This window comes from Colobus angolensis, unplaced genomic scaffold (genome assembly GCF_000951035.1).
Source record: "Colobus angolensis palliatus isolate OR3802 unplaced genomic scaffold, Cang.pa_1.0 Scaffold55, whole genome shotgun sequence".
In the NCBI taxonomy this organism is placed as follows: Eukaryota; Metazoa; Chordata; class Mammalia; order Primates; family Cercopithecidae; genus Colobus; species Colobus angolensis.
Genome location: NW_012119043.1, coordinates 3,442,158 through 3,466,659, shown reverse-complemented (window position 1 = coordinate 3,466,659; position 24,502 = coordinate 3,442,158). Strand labels below are relative to the sequence as shown.

The window sequence follows — 24,502 nt, the reverse complement described above, 5'->3', positions numbered from 1 at the left end:
ATAGGAGAAGAACAATTAATTTCTGTTAACAAGCAAGTGCCCACTATGGGCAACTGGGGCTTAATCCCATTGTGGAGCTCTGGGAGATGGCAGAACACACTTCAGTGCTTCATCCTCACTCTAGGGCATGAGGAAGCTGAGGCACGATCCACTAAGTCCCCATTTATCCTAAGTTGAGTGCTTCCTCCAGAGTTGTTAATTCCCTGATGCTTCTTGCTTAGTCAGTCCGTGAAAGGAATGTGTCCCATAGCCCGAAAAACAGCCCTTACGAAGAGGTTCAGTATAAAAGCACGCGATCGTGTCTTTGGCAAGGACACAGATGAAGCTGGAAGCCATCATCCTCAGTGAACTAATGCAGGAACAGAAAACTGAACACCGCCTGTTCTCACTGACAAGTGGGAGCTGGACAATGAACACACAGAAACATGGAGGGGAACAACACACACTGGGCCTCTTGGGGAGAAGGGTGGGAGAGAGAGCATTAGGCAAAACAGCTAATGCATGCTGGGCTTAATACCTAGGTGGTGGGTTGACAGGTGCAGCAAACCACCACGGCACATGTTTACATAGGACACAAACCTGTACATCCTGCCCATGTACCCCAGAACTTAATAATAATAATTTAAAAATAAATAAAAGAAGTTGAAGGATTAAAAAAATAGGTTCATAAGTGTTTTTCATAGGCAGCCTTTGATCATAAAGGAGTGGGTGATAAAATAAAATGTCAGGGATCTGATACCATCTGCTACAGACATCTCCCAGAATCTTTAGAAACATCCATTCACTCATTCATTCATGAGTTTTACTTAGCACTTAGGTGACACGTAGAAATGCTTCTTGTTTTCATAATTTTTACATTTCTACATTCTCATTACCTTACTTGACACAGTTTGTGAGCAGAAATCAACAGAACTAGCAGGCAATAAAAAAGTTTCAGGCCGGGCATGATGGCTCACACCTGTAATCCCAGCACACTGGGAGGCCGAGGCATGTAGATCACCTGAGGTTTGGAGTTCAAGATCAGCCTAGCCAACGTGGTGAAACTCCATCTCTGCTAAAAATACAAAAAATTAGCCAGGTGTGGTGGTGGGGACCTGTAATCCCACCTACTTGGGAGGCTGAGACAGGAGAATCTCTTGAATCCGGGGGGCACAGGTTGCAGTGAGCTGAGATTGCACCATTGCACTCCAGCCTGGGAAACAAGAGTGAAATTCTGTCTCAAAAAAAAGTAAATGAATAAATAGTATCAAAGAGTCAGTAATATTATGGTAGACATTCCAACAATACTTCTTTATAACAGCTGGACTTAAATGGTGAAGCAATGAATGCCAGTAGGGACTGTGAAAAAGGAGGTTCAAAAGGCAGGGTGAGTCCTGGGCCAGTGGCCACCCTGGGCTACCTTGGATGGTAGTTCTGAATGCTCTGGCCTCTGACTTTTGATATTTTATATGAATATGGAGGTGGATCATCCCAGAACACAAATCAAATGTCTGCAGTATTTGAATACACATGGAGAATCAGTCTACTTAGAGTGGGGATACTACATAAACAGTGTGGCATGATTTTGGACCCAACGATTTTGGCTGGCTGATGTTAGATCTATGTATGCTATGTTACATGGCAAACAGGATTTTGCCAATGGAATTACACTTATGGATCTTAAAATAGGGAGATTATCCTGGATGATCTGGGTGGACCCAACGTAATCACATGAACCCTTAGAAGCAGGACAGAAACTAGCCCGACAGATACAACAGAAGAAGAGTCATGAGAAAGTCAAACCATGAAAATGATTCATTAAACCATGGCTGGCTTTAAAGATGAAGGAAGGAGCCATGAAATATAAAAATATATATATGGTACCCTCTAGACACTAGGAATGATTCTCAGCTCATAGCCAGTAAGAAAACAGGGACCTCAGTTCTATAACTACAGGGAACTAGATTTTGCCCCCAATCAGAATGAGCCAAAAAAAAAAAGTATTCTCTCCTACAGCCTCCAAAAGAAACACAGTCTTGGTGACATTTCAGTTTTACTTCAGTGAAATTCATGTTGAAATTCTGACCTAAAGAACCGCAGAATAGTAAATTTTGGTTCTATAAACCACTATTTTTTTTTTTTTTTTGGTGGTAATTTGTTAGGACAGCAATAAAAAACTAATACAGATTTCAACATGAATACCAACTCTGAACTAGTCGTTTCGGCAGCCTGGAAGAATTCTGCTTAAATTAAGCTTTCAAGATCACCTTCTGGGTTTGGTTTAAGGATCACCTGATCAGTTCTCGGGGCCCATGTCACAAGCATGGAAGGCTGGGGTTGGCATATGAGCTCCCCCTCAGATATGCCTGCTATAGATTCTGTGTGTGTCCCTTCAGTTTATCTTATTATTATTTACTTACAGTAGATGCTCTGTGTGCATAATCTGTTAATGTGTGTTAAAAATCTAAAGAGGCACTTAGATTTTTGTGTCTTTGGAATGAAAGACATGTGTCTTTGGAATGTGTCTTTGGAATGAAAAATTCCACAGTTTGGTATACAAACTATCACATGAGTAATCTGTTTTTAGAAAATAAATGGTCTGGGTTCAAAGCAAGTAAATGGCTAGAAACAGAAGGATTCTGCCACTCACAGGCTGGGAAGATAGAGTTGACATCAAATGCTCCTCCTGTTGAACCAAACCTTTGTGTTTTCTTTCCTTTTCTCCTTGGAAAACTCTGGCATACAAAGAAGAAATGATTTCAACCACCAATCCACTCAGTGACTGCAGTCCTGACTGTGAAGGGACTTTAAATTAGAACACACAGATTTCTATAATTGCTGCTATAGTTGTGTAAAAATTTCTACACTTTTAACAAAAACACCTCCCGCTTTATGAATCAGGGTCAAGAAGGTAGATGTTAAAGAATTTAACTGGTAGCACCTAAAACTTTGCACTTAAAATACTCAGCACATATGGTAGCTATCTAAATATCTAACTAACCAGGGAAGGCATTTTCCAGCTGTCATAGTTGGATTCTGCAAAGGTTAGGCCTCAGTGTTAGGTCTAACCCTAAAGTCCAAAGTAATAAAATACCACACCCTTCTCATATCTTAGCCTCACAATCAATGGGACTGATCATTTGAACTCCTTTCTTCAAAGCAAATGTATTCTTTTTTTTTTTTTTTTGAGACGGAGTCTCGCTCTGTTGCCCAGGCTGGAGTGCAGTGGCACGATATCGGCTCACTGCAAGCTCCGCCTCCCGGGTTCACACCATTCTCCTCCTGCCTCAGCCTCCTGAGGAGCTAGGACTACAGGTGCCCACCACCATGCCCGGCTAATTTTTTTGTATTTTTGGTAGAAACAGGGTTTCACTGTGTTTGCCAGGGTGGTCTTGGTCTCCTGACTTTGGTCAGCCCACCTCGGCCTCCCAAAGTGCTGGGATTACAGGCGTGAGCCACTGCGCCCGGCAGCACATGCATTCTTACCTTGAGCTAAGGCAATCTCAGTAGACATCTACGTAGCCTACCATGTTTGTCAAAACAAGTGAATATAGACATGGGTTCAATTCCCAGCTCCACAATTAGCTATGGTTGTAACTCCACTTTTTTTTTCTTTTTTTTTTAGAGGGAGTCTCACTCTGTTGCCCAGGCTGGAGTGCAGGGGCCAGATATCAGCTTACTACAAGCTCCGCCTCCCGGGTTCACACCATTCTCCTGCCTCAGCCTCCCAAGTAGCTGGGACTACAGGCGCCCGCCACCTCGCCCAGCTATTTTTTTGTATTTTTAGTAGAGACGGGGTTTCACTGTGTTAGCCAGGATGGTCTCCATCTCCTGACCTCGTGATCCACCCGCCTTGGCCTCCCAAAGTGCTGGGATTACAGGCGTGGTTGTAACTCTTAATCTCGCTTTTTCTCTAAGTGTGAATTAAAGAGACTCTGTGGACTAATATGCGAAATGCTTAGCGTGTGTTTGTGCCCAATGATTATAGGCTTTAAGGTTCTCATGTGAATACTATCAAACACACTAAAGTGACTTAGATGTTTGCAAAACTTTTCTTCCCCCTTGGAGTGAATTAAACCATTTCGATTGGTCAATAATAGTTTTTTGTTATTTGTTATTCTCTGGGTATACGGTTTTACACAGGTGACTGTGGGGAAAAAAACACAAGGGTCAGGGCCTTACACAGAAAGACATGTGCTCCAGGAGCTCACTTACAGGTGGCGTCTAAAAAAGTTAAACTCATAAAAGCAAGAGTAGAATGGTGACTACCACAGGCTGGGAGGCTGGAGGATTTGGGAGATAATGGTCAAATAATACAAACGTTCAATTAAACAGGAGGAATTACTTCATCAGATCTACTGTGCAACATGGCGACTACAGGTAATCACAGGGTATTATATTCCCCAAAACTGCTAAAAGAGCAAATTTTAAGTATTCTTACCCTAAAAAAAAAAAAAAGATAAGTACGTGAGGTCATGCAATGCTAATTAGTTCAATTTAGCCATTTCACAATGTACACGTATTAAAGCATCATGCTGTATACAATAAGGATACACCATTTTTATTTGTCAATTTTAGAAAAATGGTTTAAAAAAGGGTCAGCGCCTCAGATAGATGGCATCTCTGCGGCAGAAGAAGGTTCAGGAAACCCATGCAAAATCATGAAGCATGTGGACAGAGGAACCAGGCAGGGTGCGTGGAGATGATGCTGAACACGAGTGAGGAGGCAGAGTGTATCGGGGAAAGGCGGCATTCCAGGCGAGACCTGCACGTGAAGAAAGCAGATTACCTGGCTCCATCAGATCATCTCTAAAAGGACCACACAAACACCTTCTACCTCTGGTAGAAGAAAGCTGGATAGAAGCAAAATTTCTAAGTAACCTAGGGGCATTAAACCATGAAATATTAGAATGCATTCTTCCAAACACCAGTTGCTTGCTCATTTAGGTAAGGTTACAAATGAGTCTCCATACAGAATTGGTCTCACAGGAGGCTGTAAACTCCAGAGATGAAACCAAGTAACACGCTGTGACTCACATACTCATCTGTTCCCTTCTCCGTCCATATCGACCTATAGAAGATTGCTGCGTCCATCTGATTTGTTGTATGTGGTGGTGACACAGAGGGAGCCAAGGATGCCATCTCTGTCCCCAAAGGGAGTCCACTATTTCTTAAGCAAACAAGAAAATGCACATACACAGGGACTATGATACCATAGCTGGTTTAAAACGGCATTTCAAGAGGGCAATAGGATTCAGAATATGTAATTAAATCAGTGGTACTAATACACATCAGGATGAACTATCAAGTTTTGGGGGCTTTTGTTTGTTTGGTTGGTTTGTTGCTCATTTGCTTTTGATTTTAGTAGCAACGTATTTGATCCTCACGAGGCCTGATGTGTGTTTGCTGGGGCTGCTGTAACAAAATACTGTGGACCAGGGAAATGAAACAAGAGGAATTTATTTTCCCACAGTGCTGGAGGCCAGAAGTCTGAGACTCAGGTGTCAGGAGGGTTGATTTCTTCTCAGACCATCCTCCTTTGGCTTGTAGGTGGTCATCTCCCTTCGGGTCATGTAGTTTGCCTCGTGCGTGTCTGTGCCCTAATCTCCTCTTCTGTTAAGAACACCACCTGGCCAGATGTGGTGGCTCACACCTGTAATCCCAACACTTTGGGAGGCTGAGGCAGGTGGATCACCTGAGGTCAGGAGTTCAAGACCAGCCTGCGCAACATGGTGAAACCCCGTCTCTACTAAAAACACAAAAATTAGCTGGGTATGGTGGCGGGTGCTTGTAGTCCCAGCTACTCAGGAGACTGAGGCAGGAGAATCACTAGGAGGCAGAGGTTGCAGTGAGTGGAGATCATGTCACTGCACTCCAGCCTAGGCAACATAGCGAGACTCCATCTCAAGGAAAAAAAAAAGAAAAGAAAAGAACACCAGTTATATTGGATTAGGTTCCACCCTTATGGATTCATTTTATCTTACTTATCTTTTTAAAGACCTTAGTTTCAAATATAGTCACATTCTGAGTTATTGGAGGCTAGAACTTCAATGCATGACTTTTGTGAGGACACAACTCAGTCCACTGAACATGATAATTTAGTATAGCTGTTCCTCCATGTCCATGGGCCTTGGTGTCAAGACTTCCTGTGAATACCAAAGTCCATGGATGCTGATATAAGAGGAGGTCTCTGATATAAAATGGAGTGATATTTGCATATAACTTATGCACATCCACCCACATGCTTTAAAACATCTCTAGATTAGCTGAATACCCAATGCAATGTGAATGCTATGTAAACAGTTACTATCCAGAATGTTTAGGGAATGATGACAAGAAGAAAAACCTGCACATGATCAGTACAGACACAGGTGTGTATTTGGGGTTTTTTCTTCCCCTAAATATTTTTGACCCACAGTTGGTTGAATCTGCAAATATGGAACCTATAGCTATGAAGGGCCAATTGTATTCCTAGGGTGAGGCTGAGACATCAAAACATTTTACCACCTAAATCTGAAAAGCACTATTTTCAACTCTCATTCCTACGTGAGAAATGGGTTAAAAATAGATAGTCCCTCGGTTCATCTCCAGGTATCTGATCCAGTAGGTCTGGGGTGGAACTGAGGAAATGGCACTTATTATAAACATTTTCAGTGGCCGTTGAAGGGTACTCTGAGAAGGAATAACTTGGCAGAGGGACATGTGATGATCCCATAACATCACAAGTTCCTCTGACACTATCTGTTTGATACTGATACAGATCCTTTATCTGTGGCACGTGGTCCACTGTGGTTGGGGGGAATATCTTATGCCTACAGGGAAGGACAGGGTTCCAAAGACCCTGGAGCACAAACCTCTCTTCCTGTGCCACCCTGCTCTTGATTGAGAATTGAGCCAAAAAGATGTACGAATTCAGGTAAGCATCTAGCCCTACATGTGCCTGAAACCAATAGCTCCTTTCTCTTAGCTGCCAATACATAAAGTCAGTGCCCATCCACAGAGGCATCAGGGACGCATAGCAGGGTATGATGAAGAGTTGGCTTTTAGCAAACCTTTAACCAAACTCTTGGCTCTGCAGTTCTCCAAGTTTAGCACATTTCCCTAGTGTATCAGGAGGGATTCTTTGATCACAGGAGAAAAAGGAGTAAGTCTGACTAACTTCAGCAAAAAAAAAAAAAAAAAAGCGATCATTTGAAAGAGATGAGGTAGCTTCAGGGATGGACGGATGGATAACCAGACTTAAACATAAAGGCAAGAATCAGGGCGAATCTGAGGTCTAGCCCTGGCAGCTGTCTCTTCACTCAATTTCACCAGGATATCACTACCGAAATGAATCAACTCCACGTTTTCAATCATGCTTGTTTTCTTCACCATATTTAGCATTACTCTACTCAATATTCACACTCTCAGGAGAAAGAATTTCAATACTCCTGCCTTGGCCATATCTACATCTGATGGCGAGGGGCGAGTGTCTTGGTTTATCTTCGCTCCAAGACTGCACATGTGAAATAGGAAATGTAACCCGAATAGAGTAACGAAGTACTAGTTACTACAGGCAGAAATGTCCGTTGGCTGCACACAACAAGGAAGCATGTGCTTGCTATGCCCACGATTCATCCACATACAAGCACAGGCTAAATAAAGTTTATCTATGTCCACGAAGGAGGACAGAAGGCTTTGCTGTCTCAATGCCATTTTTCTTAGGATCATCTCGGGTTTGTCTGCATCATCAGGAAGGAAGAGTTTCCTGCTTGTTACTTAATCCCGCTGAAACTTGCCTCTTCCTACCCCCAACTAGAGGAAACTAGAGACGCCCTATTTATTTGCTTCCTGACCTATTTCCGTTGCCTATCAAGTATTTTTTTTTTTTCTCCTGGAATGGTATTTAGACCTCAGAGGAACAGAGCAGGAAGACAAGTCCTTGCTGAGGCATCAGTCATAGAAATGAAGAGTAGCTATGACAAATTAAAATGTCAGCATTAGCGATTTGCTTGGAGCTGTTTGATACAGATTTAACGATAAAGCAAGAAATGGGGATAGATTGGCCCTGGAAAGGGGCATGATGACTGGGGATAATAGGCTAAATTAAAGCAAGGGAAAGGGAGAATGAATATTAAGCCAAATATCCTAAATGTGTTAACTTTTGAGTCTTCTCCAAATAAAGTGTTTAAATGCCTAGAGACACTCAAACAAAGAATTAATTAACATATATGTGAATTATAAGATTCAGCATCAAAAATGAAGGAAAGTGGATACCTGTATACTTCTTTATTTAATCATATTTCACAATGAAGTTTGAGAAATTAAAATCTGTGACTAGTTGGCTGATTTCTTGATCACAATCAATCAAGAAGTTGATTTCCTTGTGTTCATCAGTTAATGTTCTTGCAAAGACTGGAGAACATATAAGCTCTGTATGGAACAGATCTTGTGAAGACAACATTTTAAAAATACGTTAAATGTATTTATGAATTTCTTATTTTAGTAGAGAAGCTGCCCCTGGGGATTATTTGCCTGCATTCCTGCAGCTTCTAGAAGCAGAGAACTAATTACTTTGGGGCAAACTCCCTTTGCTTGGAGAAAATCACAAAGGTGGGACCATTCTTTACGTAAGATTAAAGCAAGCAAACTTCTGCCAGTTTTTTCCTTGTATGCGTGCACACACACACACACACACACACACGAGAACATACATGAAATCTCATCAACCATGAAGATCTCAGGCCTGCCCCTGACTGTCCTCTCTGCAAGTCACCACCTACCTGGGATCTCTGCTAATCCCTGAGCTGATCACTGAAGTCTGGCTTTAGCTGATCATTTGGAAATCTAATGCAAAGAATGGTATTCATGCTTACAGAGGGATGCTACTTAGGACAGAACAATCCAGAGAAGGAAGTTACTAGGCTTTTCTAAGACAGGGAAGAATTCTGGAACAGCTGAACAACAGTTTGCATAGGACAAGCACCAGGATGTATGCATGGAAATGTCACCCTCCTTGGGGAGTCCCAGAAATTACTTGCTGGGGGATTCAATAAAAAAGGATAAATTTGTTCTTCCATTATAGACAGATGGGTTTCTGAGTCATTAGGGTTGGAACATAAAAATAAGCATAATTTTATTTTGCGTTTCCAGCCCTAGTTGTAGCTATTCTATTCTTTAAAAGTCTTTTCATTTGGGAATGGGAGAAGGTACTTAACTGGAAGCCCTTCAAGCAAGGAATCACTTTTAAAGTGACACAGAAGTAACTTCAATCTTTTGTTTTAATGTAAAATATATGAACATTCATGCGTTTGTTGACCTGTGATGTGAGTCTAAGGCCTTTTCTTTGAGTGATTTCTCTGTCGATAAGAATCCCTCATTATCCTTCCCACATACACCTCACTAACATTTCCGTCACCAGCAGGGTTTGGCTAACTATGACCCACTGCCTGTTCTTGTAAATAAAGTTTTATTGAGACATAACCTCAATCATTCATTTTATCTATGGCGACTTTTGTGCTACTATGGCAGTGTTGAGTGGTGGCAATGGAGACCCTATGACCTTCAGATACTAAAATAGTCACAGTCTGGCCTTTTTCAGAAAAAGTTTGCTAACTCCTGGTCTATGGCTTCAATTCTGGGTTTGACTAAAGTGGAATGAGAATGTCAAGACACACTGAAAATAATCTGACTGCAGGATCTTTCCAGATTTCTGAGGGTTTTTTTCCACGAATATTTTACAGTCCTCTCACCCACAGCTAATCAAAATAATTTTTGAATCCTGTTTTCATACAATGTTTCCAAAGCATTTAGTTTTCATAGAAACAGCTCTTTTTCTTACTGCACTCATTTTTCATCAGTTTACATAATATTCCACTAAATAATGTAATTACAATAAAAAGTGCAGCTGGCAGAAGCAGCCCTGGGAATAAATACAACTAACTCTTGGCAAGCAGACACTGCAACGGGTGAAGAGAAAGGTAAACTTGTACCAAACAGTCACGGCATAGGATGCTGTGCACATCTGCCAATATGTTTTATAAAGAGATGGGACAGTATGTATTAATCTGGTACGTTTGATAAGTGAAGGTCAATTAGGTAAGCTTCTTCTATTCATACCCTTTTACACAGCATCTCTTGTTTCTCATATTCATCAGTTTCACGTTGGACGTTTTTTGCCCATGGTTGTCAATGATTATTTGACAAATGTGTGTCTTTTCCAGTAGCCCGTGAGGTACAAGAGAATAAGAACGGTGCAAGTTGTAGTATATTATTATACCTTTACTGCCTAGCACAGTGACTGGCATATGGTTATGCTCAAAAACTATTTCTTGAATAAATAACTAATGGAAGCAGGCATTTCTGCAATGAACCATCCTAAAATTATAGTCAGGAAGAACTCATGGATCTTGTGAGGTCTCACCAAGGGGCGGGGAGAAGGGGGGCTTACATTTTCTTCCGTGCTATCATAAGAGCCACTAAGGAATGAAAAGTTGGGCTTTAAAAAGCAGGGAGGGGTGACACACAGCGGGGGAACGTATCTCTGATTCAGATAGCTCAATTCCAAAGCAGTCGGGAAGTTTCATTATCTGATGTCCAGATGAAGGCGATGGGTTTAAGCCAAGATGATCATTAGCAATTTGCATTATGCAATCCACATCACTCTTATATCTAGCAGAAATGAGAAACTCGCTTCTAACTGGCAAATTAAATATTGATAATGCAGATCTGCTCTACAACCTCCTTCACAAGGCGGGTACCATGATTTGAGTATTTCTAAAAAAAACGCAGTCATTTGCATTCCAGTATCACAATCTCTGTTCTGTAACATTATGAAGTTAACATTTATCTTTAAAGCAACCCATTTTTAACTTAAATAAATGAAACAATAAATGGAACATAAAATACGATGTGTGCCAAGAAAACTTTGTGTTGCCACTGTAAATGGAAAACCAATATCAATAGTCACACATAAAAGTTAATGAAAAAAATCCATTAATATCCAACAATAATTAAGAACCTTTTCTATTCCAGACACTTTTCTAACAACCTCACATGCATTAATTATTTTAATCTTTTTTGCATGCAAATATACAGACACAAAGACATATGCGCATGCACACACACACAAAAAGACTTATGAAATTGGTGCAACGATTATCTCCACTACACAGGTGAGGAATTAGAGGTAGAGAGGATTTAAGTAACATGTACAAGGCTACAAAGTGCTAAATTGCAAAGTCTAGATTTTATCTCAGTAGGCCTAGCTCCAGGCCCCTGATTCTTAACTACTATATTTTGCAAACAATGTTTTTAAAGTGCAAAGAGATGCTCTAGGGCTGTAGGCTCTCAGCCTGAGGCACACTCCCTTTCCCTTAAAAAGAAAGCTTAGAAAGTGTTAGAGCACCGTTAAAGATACTTTAAACTGCGAGTTTCTCATTGACATAAAAACGACTGAGAGAGAATGGAAAGGGGAGTAACTTTCTCTCTAAGCGATTCCCCCTTTCTTAATGACTTGGTGTTCACCTGAAAGCTGTGAAGAAGACATGGGGTAGGTGTCTGATATTATGGGAAATACAGAGCACATGTATTTTCCAGGATCCTTTGTTCAACTCTGATAGCCATGTTTTGAAAGTACAGCAGATATCTATATCTATATCTTCGGTGGTTTTTGATTGTGGGTTTTTTTTTGTTTGTTTTTGTTTCTGTTTTTTTCAGACAGTCTCCCTCTGTCGCCCAGACTGGAGTGCAGTAACATGATCTCTGCTCACTACAACCTCCACCTCCTGGGGTCAAGCAATTCTCCTGCCTCAGCCTCTGGAGTAGCTGGGACTACAGGTGCCCGCCACCATGCCTGGCTAATTTTTGTATTTTTAGTAGAGACAGGGTTTCACCATATTGGTCAGGCTAGTCTCGAACTCCTGACCTCAAGTGACCCGCCCACCTCAGCCTCCCAAAGTGCTGGGATGACAGGCGTGAGCCGCTGCGCCTGGCATTTTTGATGTTATTTACTCAGCCAGCAATGGCTCCTTTTCCCCAGTAATGAAGTCTTCCCTCAAGAGTTGGCCCTGGGCAACTATGTTTCTTCATACCATTTCCCTGGACAGATCCCATTGGCCCAGAGTGAACAACTGATCCAGACTAAGCCAATCAGGCTCCTTTTCAGGAATGTGTAACCAGGATGCACTGACGGTCCGTCCCTATACTGGTGGAAAGTGATGCAGCATACATCTTAGGGGCGAGAAGGCATCATGTGTGCATAAAGGTAGAGGGAGTCTTCATCAAAAGAAAAATCCAGAGAGGACCCACAAAGAGAAATAAAGACAGGAGATGAGCAAGAGATATGTGAGTTCAGACAGCCTTCCCATCCTAAGCTCTGATTCCTGGGAGGCCTGGGTGCATGCCTTTTCTGCTTAAGAATCTGTCTCTATTGTTTGCATTCCAAACAACCTTAACTGAGAGGGAGTTATCTCCTAAATATTTTGCCATGCCATCAACTACAGAGCCTGCCCTTTGTGTTATCTTTCCTTGTGGGGAGTTGGGTGGCAGTAGATATGTGCCAACTATATGCTCTTGGCTGGTATTTCTAGGAGGAAGGGAAGTGAAATAATTCTTGGGAATAATACTGTATTAATAGTAGCTCATCTTGTTGACTATGAGGTCTGCACTTTTTTTTTTTTTTTTTGCAGTGCTTTAACTAAGTTGTTTTATCCAGTCACCAATCCTATGAGAAAGCTATTCTCATTTTATGCATACAGTCAAGCTCTGAGACACTAACGAGCATTTACAAGTTGGATCTGAACCTAAGTCCATAACCAGTGCTTCACCAGCCCTACCCACCCCTACCAGTATGCTGACTACAGTGTCACGTTGTCATACTGCAGACCAGTATTTGAATCCACAGAACAGAATCCGGCATTCTTGCATTCGCCTACTTAGTAGTTTTGTAACTAAGCTCGTTAATTGGCCCCCAAACCAACATCTAATACTCAAGCACAAAGATCCCTTTGTGATGAAATACTTTATGAGTGCTCAGAAAAGTAGGCACTGGAATCTCCCACCCTATGACCATACAATCTCCCTCAACTGGTAGATTGTTCAGGGAAACAAAGGCTCCTGGTATCATATTATTTCTGTCTTAGTTGTTTACTTGTCCATCTGTTGGTTCAGATGCTGGAGAGGTAAATGTTGATAACTGGATATGGTCACTGCACAACTATCACCGTGACCCGTAGTGATGCTGGAACAAGCTGGTAAATACATGAATCAGGACTGATTCATGCACAGATTCCTTAGTGAGCTCCTGTGACCATCTTCCCAGAAGAATCCAGCCAATAATGTGAATTGCAAGCTCAGAAGAAGACTCAGTCTAGTCTAGATTGACAAACCTTGGGATAGAGGAATGAACAAGTCCCCTGCTGTGTAGTTTGCATAACAATTGAGCAATGTAAGTAATCCCAATAGTTCTCTGAGAAGAGTGATCCTCCTGTTAGGAGTAACTGGCTGATGCCCTTCTCTTGGGAAGGATAGGGGCCAGAAAGCTCATGGACAGTATATCTGGGCTGAGCTGGTAACTAAGGCACGATGCCCCATGCCTGCTGTCCACACCTAATGCGGAGGGGATATGAGCAAAGACTATATCCAGTGTAGTCCAAATTACACAAGGCAAAATACAAAGACAGTGCCAAGATGGGTAGAAGAGTTATGATATAGGTGAGGATGGGTGATGTGACCTGTGAGATTCAAGGCTTGGCAGGCAAAGCATCTGTGTCAAATTCCACAAACCAGAATTCACACAGTTGCTGAGCCTATATATGTAGGATGAAAGAGAGTAATGAAAAGTAATGACAGGAAACCAGCACCCTGACAAACACAGTGGACCCCTGTGGATTCCTTTTGTGGCAGACTCCACTTGGTAACTACTCTGGAGTGCATTTTCTCCTTCCTCCAGTTTAAGTAAATCCTGTTTATGTTCAGGTGACAATGCGCCTGATGCTGGAAATGAATCATAACTGCTGCAGCCAATTGCTGAGATACCAGTTCACCTTGCCAGTGACTGATGTAGAGATTGGCCAATGAGATCTAAGAAAAGGGCTGCAGTGACGAATTCTGGGAATTATTTTCCACCAATAAAATGCAAGAGCTGTGAAAGAGACGCTCCTCCTCTCCTTCCTTTTGATGAGAGTGCTGCCCTGTGAGAAAGTGATATGGGGTAAATGGCAGCCATCTTGGAAGAAGAAAGGCCAAGGGAAGTACAGGGATTCCAAACCACTGCCCTGATACCGAAAAGCCTCTGAATCTACCCTGGAACTGGGAGGTGGAGAGTTACTTATTTTTGTAAATGACTCTTAGCTTTTCTGTAACTCACAGATAATAGCATCTTAACTGATAATACTGATATGATTTCAAGAGTATGTCCTACAACCAAAAATGTTTTGTAGTCAGCTGAGTTAGAAAAAAGTTGTATATTATATGGAACTCTTTGTATTTCACCTTTGCACATTAAAGGCTATGAGAAGTCCTGCAGTTAAAAAACAAAAACAGTTTCGCTTTTTTTTAACATAGTATTTCCTAAAATTAATCATATAATCGTTTTAAAGACTTCTTAATATCTTCAAGATATTAAGCACTTCACAGAGTCTGTTTTGGAAAAATTAACTTAGGCTTCGTGAGAAAAAGAAAGGAGATCCTAAGACCAGGTATTGGATACGCCAATTCCTACACAGCTTCGATGGGTACAAAACAGAAATGGCAGCTTTATCTTTCTGCATCATCTGCTATTTCCAGGAAGCCAAGGAAAAGGAATAAATTTTACAACTATCCACTTATATCCCTGAATTCTGACAACAGAATGCACTAAAGAAGGACCCTCAACGTGATAACACGGCCACAGTCCTAGTCATCCTGGATAGTAAATCTGGAAATGCATTTTGATTGCTGCACTTAGGACACATTTTAATTGTGGCTTGCAGACAGTTATCCTTCAACGATGTGGTAACTAAATAGATTTCTATTTTTCTTCCACTCTCTTTCTAAGAAAGCAACAGGAGATTAAAGAAAACGCATTGCATTGAGATGGACAGGTATTTACATTTCAGTTCTAAATTTCTTTCAGAAATCCTTTAAAAATGCTCCCCTCAGGCCTGGCGCGGTGGCTCACACCTATAATCCCAGCACTTTGCGGGGGCCGAGGCAGGCGGATCACGAGGTCAGGAGATCGAGACCATCCTGGCCAACATGGTGAAACCCCATTTCTGCCAAAAATACAAAAAAAAAAAAAAAAAAAATTAGTTGGGCGTGGTGGCACGTGCCTGTAATCCTGTAATCCCAGCTACTCTGGAGGCTGAGGCACGAGAACTGCTTAAACCAGGGAGTCAGAGATTGCCGTGAGCCGAGATCGCAACACTGCATTCCAGCCTGGTGAAAGAAAGGAACTCTGTCTCAAAAAAAAAAAAAAAAAAAGTCACCTTAATAAAGGAAGTTTTCTTCTGAGGTGGCGGAGGGGCTTTTAAAGACACAGACGTGAAAGGAAAAGAGGGAGAGAGGAAAGGAGGAAGAAAAAGAGATGGAAAGACAGAGAACAAAAATGAAGAAGACAGAAGAAAATATCTACAGATGAGATAGCTACCAGTACTTAATCACACTGGGGGTCTCCCAGAGGGAGCTGGACGCCCGAGTCACGTGGGAAGGGAAAACTCCATTGCACTCTCTTTGGTAGTATTTAAATTTTGAACCCTATATATGTGTGCTCTATCCAATCAAATGCACCATCTATCAATTCAAAACATTAGTTCATTTAAAAAGCAAAAACGGTGACCACAAAAGTAACAAGAAACAAAGCAATGGTTTGTGATGTTAGAGATGGGGCTATTGGAGCCTCACTCGGGACTGAACTAAATGAACCATTATGTTAATATCAAGCCACTCTCTGCATTTATGTAACAGAGAGGGGAAGACTCCATTCTTGAACCTAAACCATGCCCCTATCGACAATGAACTCATCAATGAGAAATAATCCCTTAAAATGCAAACAAGTCCTTCATTACCTACTGTGTCCTTAACTTGCCAGGCAAATGCCATTTGCAATAGAGATTTCAAGATTATCTTACTTCTCAGGAATTTATCAGGGACTCCTGGAGATAAAGGCACATATTTCTCTTTATCTAGCTCTGACCTAGTTCGGGCCATCGTCCCCATCCAAACAGCAAGAGAAATCTGAAGTTGTAATACATTATTTAATAGGATGAACCAGTAATTCAGACTGCAGGAAAAAAAGAAAGAAAGAAAGAAAAAGGCAGTAAGAGAGTTCAGAAAAGCTTAAAACATCTTGAAGTCTGTTCCATGAAGGAAAGGGTCACAACTAATGTTGGCACAGGTACTTGGAGGAAAGTGGGTAGAGACGGCCATACTGAGATAGTACATAAAACAAATATGCATAAAAGAAACAGAAAACCTTAACTCGCTTTCTTGGTTTCATGCACCTGGATTCTGTTATTTTACCCAAGTACTTGACAAACCTGATGCCAACAGCAACTGTGAGATGGAAGCAACTCTACAAAGTATTGCCATCATGAGACTATCATTAGGTAAATGCTCTGAAAAGTTACAGGGCAGTACACGAAGGTATTAGGCCGGTCTAATACATTATTCTTATTTATTAGACACCTTTGGGCATAGTGGTTTCCCAACGCCAAATCACACTGTCGTGGTTTTAAAAGCAGCATATTTCTCTAAATTTTATAACGATTTGAAAACATGACTATAAGGCACATTGTCCAGTAAAAACTGCCAACGTCCATTAGTGACATGAAAGACAGACCAATCATAATTTCAATCTCGTCCACCAAAAACATGAATTCATTTAAAAGAAAACAAATGGGGACGACTCCCATCGTTTCTTGAAATCCCATCCCCATACCAAGAAGAATGTCCAGTGAGACACGATGAAAGCAGAACAACGTCACCAAGCTCCATGTGTAACCAAACACTCCCCCCACGTCTGGGGAGTACTCCTTACGTCGATACACCTGAGCACCAAGACAGTTTCAGTTTTAAGGAGGGAAACAGAATATGAGGTTTCAAGTGTTGTCTCCCTCTCCCACACACACAAACGTCACTAAAACCAACAGGTCTGTAGATAACGCAAATTCTCCTAGAAAACGCCCTTGACATATTCCTTGCTCACCCACCCCAGTCAACAGCCAAACAGTGTTTTAGCCACTCAGCAAACAGCCTGGTATCCATATTAAGAAGGCAGCAAGCCATCCTTTTGACCTCTGTTATTACTTAGACCTCGTATTGTACATAAAAAGAGTACAATGATGTCAAACAAATTCCAGAAGAGAAGTATTTATTGCTGAATCGAAATCAAAAAATCCATATCTACTATAATGGCACTTCAAAAGAAGATATACTGTCTTTACCAGCTCAATCAATACTAAATTAGCTGGGATAAATATTTTCAACTCTACCAGTCTTAAGATGAAGCCTGTTATTTAGAATCCGTGTCTTGGGAGAGACAAGGAAATTTTCGCTTATCACACAAAAATGAGAATCAGGAAGCATTTTACAAGCAGGTGCACCTACCCTTAGCTGCTCTCTTTCACAATTCATCTGTTGTCTTGAAACCTACAAAGAAGAGAAAACGAAGGGGAAAAGTCAGAAGGCTCTGTATCAGAAAAACATGAAAGAAAACAGAAAGCTATTTTTAATTACTCAGCTCAAAGAAAACCCATAATTAATTATGTATTTAATTTTTCTTTAGGTCTACATAGCTCAAGCCTCACTTAGAGTTCAATTGTCTGATTCAGAAGCACAGCTAGGATAAGTCAGACACTGGAAAGGGGATTAGGAGAGAGGTGCAAGAGAATGTGTGGGAGGCAGCATCTGCCTGGGATAAGGGCAGCTCCCCTCTCATTACGAAACCCCCCCAACCCTTTGCCCTGAAAACCCGGCTTGCCCTATCTCACAGGTGCAGGACTTCCTCCATAAAGGTCCACTCGAGATGGTTGTGATAAGTCAGTGGAAAACACACAGTCTTCTCTGATGTTTAGGGCCAGCAGTGTCAGCTACATGCCTTGGCAACTCGCTTATATTTTATGGTCCAGTTCTAATCTGATGGTAGTAAGTCCCCATAGGATTGTACTGGGGAGAATTCTGAGGTCAATCCTTCTATTAGAGAAAGAAACCCTGGTGGGTTTCTACTTTCAACCATCAGATAGAAAAATGGGTGTTAGCAATGCATACGCCATGCATTAATTATCTTTGCCCTATTGACATGTTTTACTTAATGTCCAAGGATGCTTCTTTAGAGTGGCCATATAACTTACTATCCAAACAAGAAAACATAGGTGGGTTAAGAGGGATGGGTGGAGTGCTACTGCATGATTATGCTAAGGACACAGATAAAAAGTAACACACACAAGGAAATTTGAGATGTATGGTCATTCTGTCATCAGGAGCTAGTAGATTCCACTGTGAACTAAAATAGTTAGGCTGAAATAAAATTTAGGTCTTCATTCACCTTTATTCTGTATCTTTCTGGTATTTTTTTTTTAACCAATGAAACAACTCCCGAATTCCAGCACCAGACAATATACTGTAAGTTTTTGAAACTTTTATGAAGGGATATGGAGGTTTAGGAACCCTTTGATGTATATTTTATGCATTTTGTACAGAAAGTTTCTTTTGACTTTTTCTAAAACAAAAAGAAGAATCTTTACTTAAGGAATGCACCAGAGCCCAAAAATCTAAAATCAGTGCTTTTCTATGCCCTTTTACCCAGAAATATTACAACTAAGAGTAACTCTTAAGAAAACAGGCAGAGAGGCACACAAATGTTTACTTCCATGTCAATTAACAACAGCATTATTTATGAAAAAAATTATTATGTGTGATAATAGAAAAATTAAAAACATAGCATACTGATAGTATGGCATAACATGTACCATTCAGAAACAAATTTTTAAATATAGAGATCTGAAAAATGCTTAAAAGACACCATTTAGTTTTTAAGAAAAGAAACCACAGAAATATACAATATTAGGGTTCCTATCTTGTGTTAAAAATACAGTGAAACAGATCATTAAAGAAAAGGAAGGAAGGCCAGGCGCGGTTACTCATGCTTGTAATTCCAGCACTTTGGGAGGCCAAGACGGGTGGATCACCTGAGGTCAGCAGTTCAAGACCAGCCTGGCCAATATGGTGAGACCCCAGCTCTACTAAAAATACCAAAAAGAGCTGGGTGGGGGCGGGGGTGTTGGGTGCCTGTAATCCCAGCTACTTGGGAGGCTGAGGCAGGAGAATCACTTGAACCCATGAGGCAGAGGTTGCAGTGAGCTAAGATCCCACCATTAGACCTCAGCCTGGGCAACAAGAGCAAAACTCCGTCTCAAAAGAAAAAGAAAAAAAATAAAAGATAAAAGTAAAGGAAGAAAAAGAAATTAAAGAGGAAAAGACTAGGAGAAATACTCCAAAACATTAAAAAAGAAACTGGTACAATTCTATAAACATCCAAAAAAAAAAAAAACCGCCACATTGAAATATACACCTGAAATAGGTGACTTTATATTATGTAAATTATGTCTCCATAAACGGTTAAAAGATGAAGTGGGGCAAATTCATTGAGAACGGACACCAAATTAACAGTTGCCAGAGGACTGGGTTAATGAAAAAGGAGGAGTGACTGCTTAATGGGTATGAGGTTTCTATTTGGGGTGATTAAAATGTTCTCAAACTGGGTAATATTTGCACAACATTGTGAGTTTACTTAAACGCCAGTAAAATGTATACTGTAAAATGTGAAAATGGTAAATTTTATTTTACGTGTATTTTAGCACAATAAAATAAATGAAGTGGGTAGCCAGGTTTCAGTTCTTGACAAGATGGAGAGAAAACACTTCATCCTGCTTCCCCGACTGAACGCAGAGAGGAAATCGGTATAGAATGCATGGAGCAGCTATTCGAGATCTCCGAAAATTAAATAGCGGCAAGTGGAGGGGGGAACAAAGCGACCAAAATTTAAAGCACCACCAGAAAAGTGGTGAATTACCATCTCCCACCACCAATACCCCTTAGTGTGGGTGCAAGGTAGCCAAGAGCTGAAAATCAGACACCCAGGCAGATAGAGACTCAGGAGAAGCACTCTGGTTTTGTCTTAAGAAAAGAGACACAGGAATCTTAATGCTCAGAGAATAGGGAAAATTCCCATTGTTCTTTTTTTAATTATTCTTTCTTTTTAAAAGTTTATATGTCCTCTTACACTGCAGTCTCCAGGCAATCTCAGGGTAGTGTTCCTGTATAAACAACACCGGCAAGTGGGGTGGCTGCAGACACTTAACATCTATGACTGCGGTCCCAAGAGGTCAGGCAAGTAACTCCCACCTCCCATTGCTTTTCTTTATTTCCTCTCTTCTCTTGACACTTGGCCCTAAATGCAGACTCAGATGAGAAGCATGTGAACAGAAAAATGAAAAACAAACAAACAAAAAACCACCAGCTTTCTGGGTGGAGGACAAAAAATGGGGAACCCTAGAAAACAAATATTACTTTGAGGATCCTGGAGAGAAAATAATGGGGGAAAATTACCCCCATACGGTATTTTTATAAACTCTTGCACTCACCTCTCTGCTCATGTCTGTATCTGACCCTAAAAACTTTCCATAAGCTTTGATAATTAAACTAAGGAACAGACAACTGCCCATGTTCCAGACTTGATACGTACATGGGAGACACCCAACAGAACTGATAATGGAAACAAATCCACAGAAGAAAAGCAAGAGCTTTCGGCCTGAAACCAACAAGATTGATTGCTTACTAAAACAAAAATATCAACAACTTCCATGGGATTTAAACAAGACCTGGAGTCTCATAACACAATATTCAATACACCCAGGATACAAACCACAATGACTTAGCACACAAAGAACCAGGAAAATCTAAACTTGCATGGGAAAAGACATTCACAGACACCAACATCAAGATAGCAAAGATGTTGGAATTATCAAATAAAAACTTTAAAGCAGCTGTTATACAACTGCTCCAAAGAGTAAGAAAAATGACACCGAAAATAAATGAAAAAAAAAAAAAGAAAAGAAATGTACAGCGTTAGCAAAGAAACAAAAGATGTGAAGAACCAAAAGGAGCCGAGCGTGGTGACTCATGCCTATAATCCCAGAATTTTGGGAGGCTGAGGCAAGTGGATGATGAGGTCAGGAGATCGAGACCATCTTGACTAACATGATGAAACTCCGTCTCTACTAAAATTTCAAAAATAAAATTAGCTGGGCATGGTGGCAGGTGTCTGTAGTCCCAGCTACTAGGAAGGCTGAGGCAGGAGAATCGCTTGAACCTGGGACGCGGAAGTTGCAGTGAGCCATGATCGCACCACTGCACTGTAGTCTGGGAGAGAGAGCGAGACTGTCTCAAAAAAAAAAGAACCAAAAGGAAATTTTACAACCGTAAAAATAACCAAAATCTCAGACTAGGCATGGAGGCTCATGCCTGTAATCCTAGAATTTTGGGAAGCCATGGGGGACGGATCACCTAAGGTCAGGAATTCGAGATCAGCCTGGTCAACATAGTGAAACCCCTTCTTTACTAAAAATACAAAAATGAGCGGGCATGGTGGCAGGCACCTGTAAGCCCAGACTCAGGAAGCTGAGACAGGAGAATCACTTGAACCCGGGAGGCAGAGATGGCAGTGAGCTGAGAGTGTGCCACTGCACTCCTGCCTGGGCTATAAGAGTGAGACTTCATCTCAAAAAAATTAATTAATTAAATAAAAAGGAATAAAATAAAATCTCACTGAATGTGTCCAAATACAGAATGAACACAACAGAAGAAAAAGAAGTAAACTTGAGTACATAAAAAATATCCAATCTAAACATAGAAGAAAAACAATTTAAGACAAAAAAAAAAAAAAAGGGAAACTCGGGCCGGGCACGGTGGCTCATGCCTGTAATTCCAGCACTTTGGGAGGCCGAGGCAGGCGAATCACGAGGTCAGCAGATTGAGACCATCCTGGCTAACACGGTGAAACTCACCTCTACTAAAAATACAAAAAATTACCCGGGCATGGTGGAGGGCGCCTGTGGTCCCAGCAACGCGGGAGGCTGAGGCAGGAGAATGGCATGAACCTGGAAGGCAGAGCTTGCAGTGAGCCAAGATGGCGCCACTGCACCCCAGCCCGGGTGACAGAGCAAGACTCTGTCTCAAAAAAAAAAAAGAGAAACTCAGGGACTGTGAAACAAATATCAAAAGACACAACATTTCATGTTACTAAAATTCTAGAATTTAAGGATTAAGAGTTCCCTGCAGAAAAAACATGCTAAGAAATAATGGCTGAAAACTTCCTACATTGGACAAAAGATATAAACACAGTTTCAAGAAACTAAGAGTTAAAATCAATGAAATCCACAACCACATACATCATAATCATATTGGTACAGCCTAAAATTAAAACACACTGAAAACAGCCAGAGACAAACAATGCAATACTTGTAAGTACCCAACAATTCAAATAACTATGGATTTAAGACAAAATTCAAAGTAAACAAAACAGACAAATGAAAATCCAAAGAGGTTGGCAGAAAGTAACATCCAGTTATTTAAATACTGAAAAAATAGGCCGGGCGCGGAGGCTCACGCCTGTAATCCCAGCACTTTGGGAGGCCGAAGTGGGCAGATCACAAGGTCAGGAGATCAAGACCATCCTGGCTAACACGGTGAAACCCCGTCTCCACTAAAAATACAAAAAATTAGCCGGACACAGTGGCGGGTGCCTGTAGTCCCAGTACTTGGGAGGCTGAGGCAGGAGAATGGCGTGAACCCACGAGATGGAGCTTGCAGTGAGCCGAGATTGCGCCACTGCCCTCCAGCCTGGTCGACAGAGCGAGACTCTGTCTCAAAAACAAACAAACAAACACACAAACAAAAGAACTGAGAAAATAAATGTCAACTGAGAATTCTAAATCCAATGAAAATATCCTTTAGAAATGAAGGTAAAACATGAAGGTAACTATGCAAATTCACTGCAGACGGACCTGCTCTAAAATAATCACTACAGGAAGTTTTCCAGTTAAAGGAAATATGATACCTGAAGGAAACTTCAAACAACAAGAAAGGAAGAGCTGGAAATGGAAAGGGTAAACATATGGGTAAATGTTAATAGGTGACTGTACTCTTGAGTTCACTGAAATATGTTCAACGTCTTAAAGCAAAAAATAAAAAAAAAAAAGCAGGGGCGGGGGAAATTGCATGCAGAGCTTTTCAATTTATGGATATACAATACACAAGATAAACAAAACATAGTCCGGGCGCAGTGGCTCATGCCTGTAATCCCAGCACTTTGAAAGGCCGAGGCAGGCAGATCACTTGAGGTCAGGAGTTCAAGACCAGCCTGGTCAACACAGCAAAATCACATTTCTACTAAAAATACAAAAATTAGCTGGGCATGATGGCATGTGCTTGTAATCGCAACTACTTGGGAGGCTGAGGCAGGAGAATCGCTTGAAACCAAGAGACAGAGGTTGCAGTGAGCCGAGATCACACCATTGCACACACAGTAAGACTGTCCCCTGCACTCCAAAAAAAAAAAGATAAACAAAACATAAAGACTAAAGAAAAAAAGAGACATACATGGTGATAAGTTTTATTATCTCCCATCTTTATTGAGACACAATTAAAAAATAAAAATTATATATATTTAAGGTGTTCAACTTAGTATTTTAATGGATATATAAATTGTAAAAACAATCACCACAGTCAAGCTAATTAACATGGGTGATAAGGTTTCTGTGTTCCAATTAAAGACGCAAAATACTGAGTCTTGTAGACTGAGAGAAAGATATGTGTTATAATACCACCTTTAAGAAAACCCATAAAAAGTGATATACTCAGAACAAATAATGTTAGAGTAACTGGATGTGTACCCACACACACACACCCCTTTACCTAAACCTCACACTTTATACAAAAATTAACTCAAAAGGGAACATGTATCTCCATGTAAAATATAAAACTAAATGGCGATGCAACTAAAGACTGAGGGCAATGCTTCCTTCTTAACGCTTTTCTGCAGTTTTCAAATTATCCTTTGTAACATGCAGGACATTAATAATCAGAAAGTATTTTAATATCAGCACCTTGCAGAAATACAGGTGTTTTAAAAAATGTATAGTAATGGTGATAGCATTGCTTTTCCTTAATTAACAAAAAGTTTATCTTGGCTGGGCATGGTGGCTCACGCCTGTAATCCCAGCACTTTGGGAGGTCGAGGTGGGCAGATCACCTGAGGTCAGGAGTTCCAGAAGAGCCTGGCCAACATGGTAAAACTCCGTCTCTACTTAAAATACAAAAAAAGAAAAAAATTAGCCAGACATGGTGGCACACACCTGTAGTTCCCAGCTACTCGGGAGGCTGAGGCAAGAGAATCGCTTAAACCTGAGCGGCAGAAGTAGGCAGTGAACCAGGATCGCGCCACTGCACTCCAGCCTGGGGAACAGAGTGAGACTCTGTCTCACTGTATTAAAAAAAAAAAAAAAAA

At 41.0% G+C, this 24,502-nt stretch overlaps 1 protein-coding gene across 4 annotated transcripts in view; it reads right to left on the bottom strand.

The window, feature by feature from the left end:
• RBFOX1 (RNA binding protein, fox-1 homolog (C. elegans) 1) overlaps window positions 1–24,502 on the bottom strand; it is a 1,723,406-nt gene that overhangs the window by 667,376 nt on the left and 1,031,528 nt on the right. For all 4 annotated transcript variants that reach the window (XM_011961363.1, XM_011961369.1, XM_011961368.1 and 1 more), the window contains one exon: window positions 17,545–17,586. In XM_011961363.1, coding sequence (XP_011816753.1) covers window positions 17,545–17,571 — 27 coding nt within the window. In that variant the 5' untranslated portion in view covers window positions 17,572–17,586. The remainder of the gene's footprint in view (window positions 1–17,544; window positions 17,587–24,502) is intronic.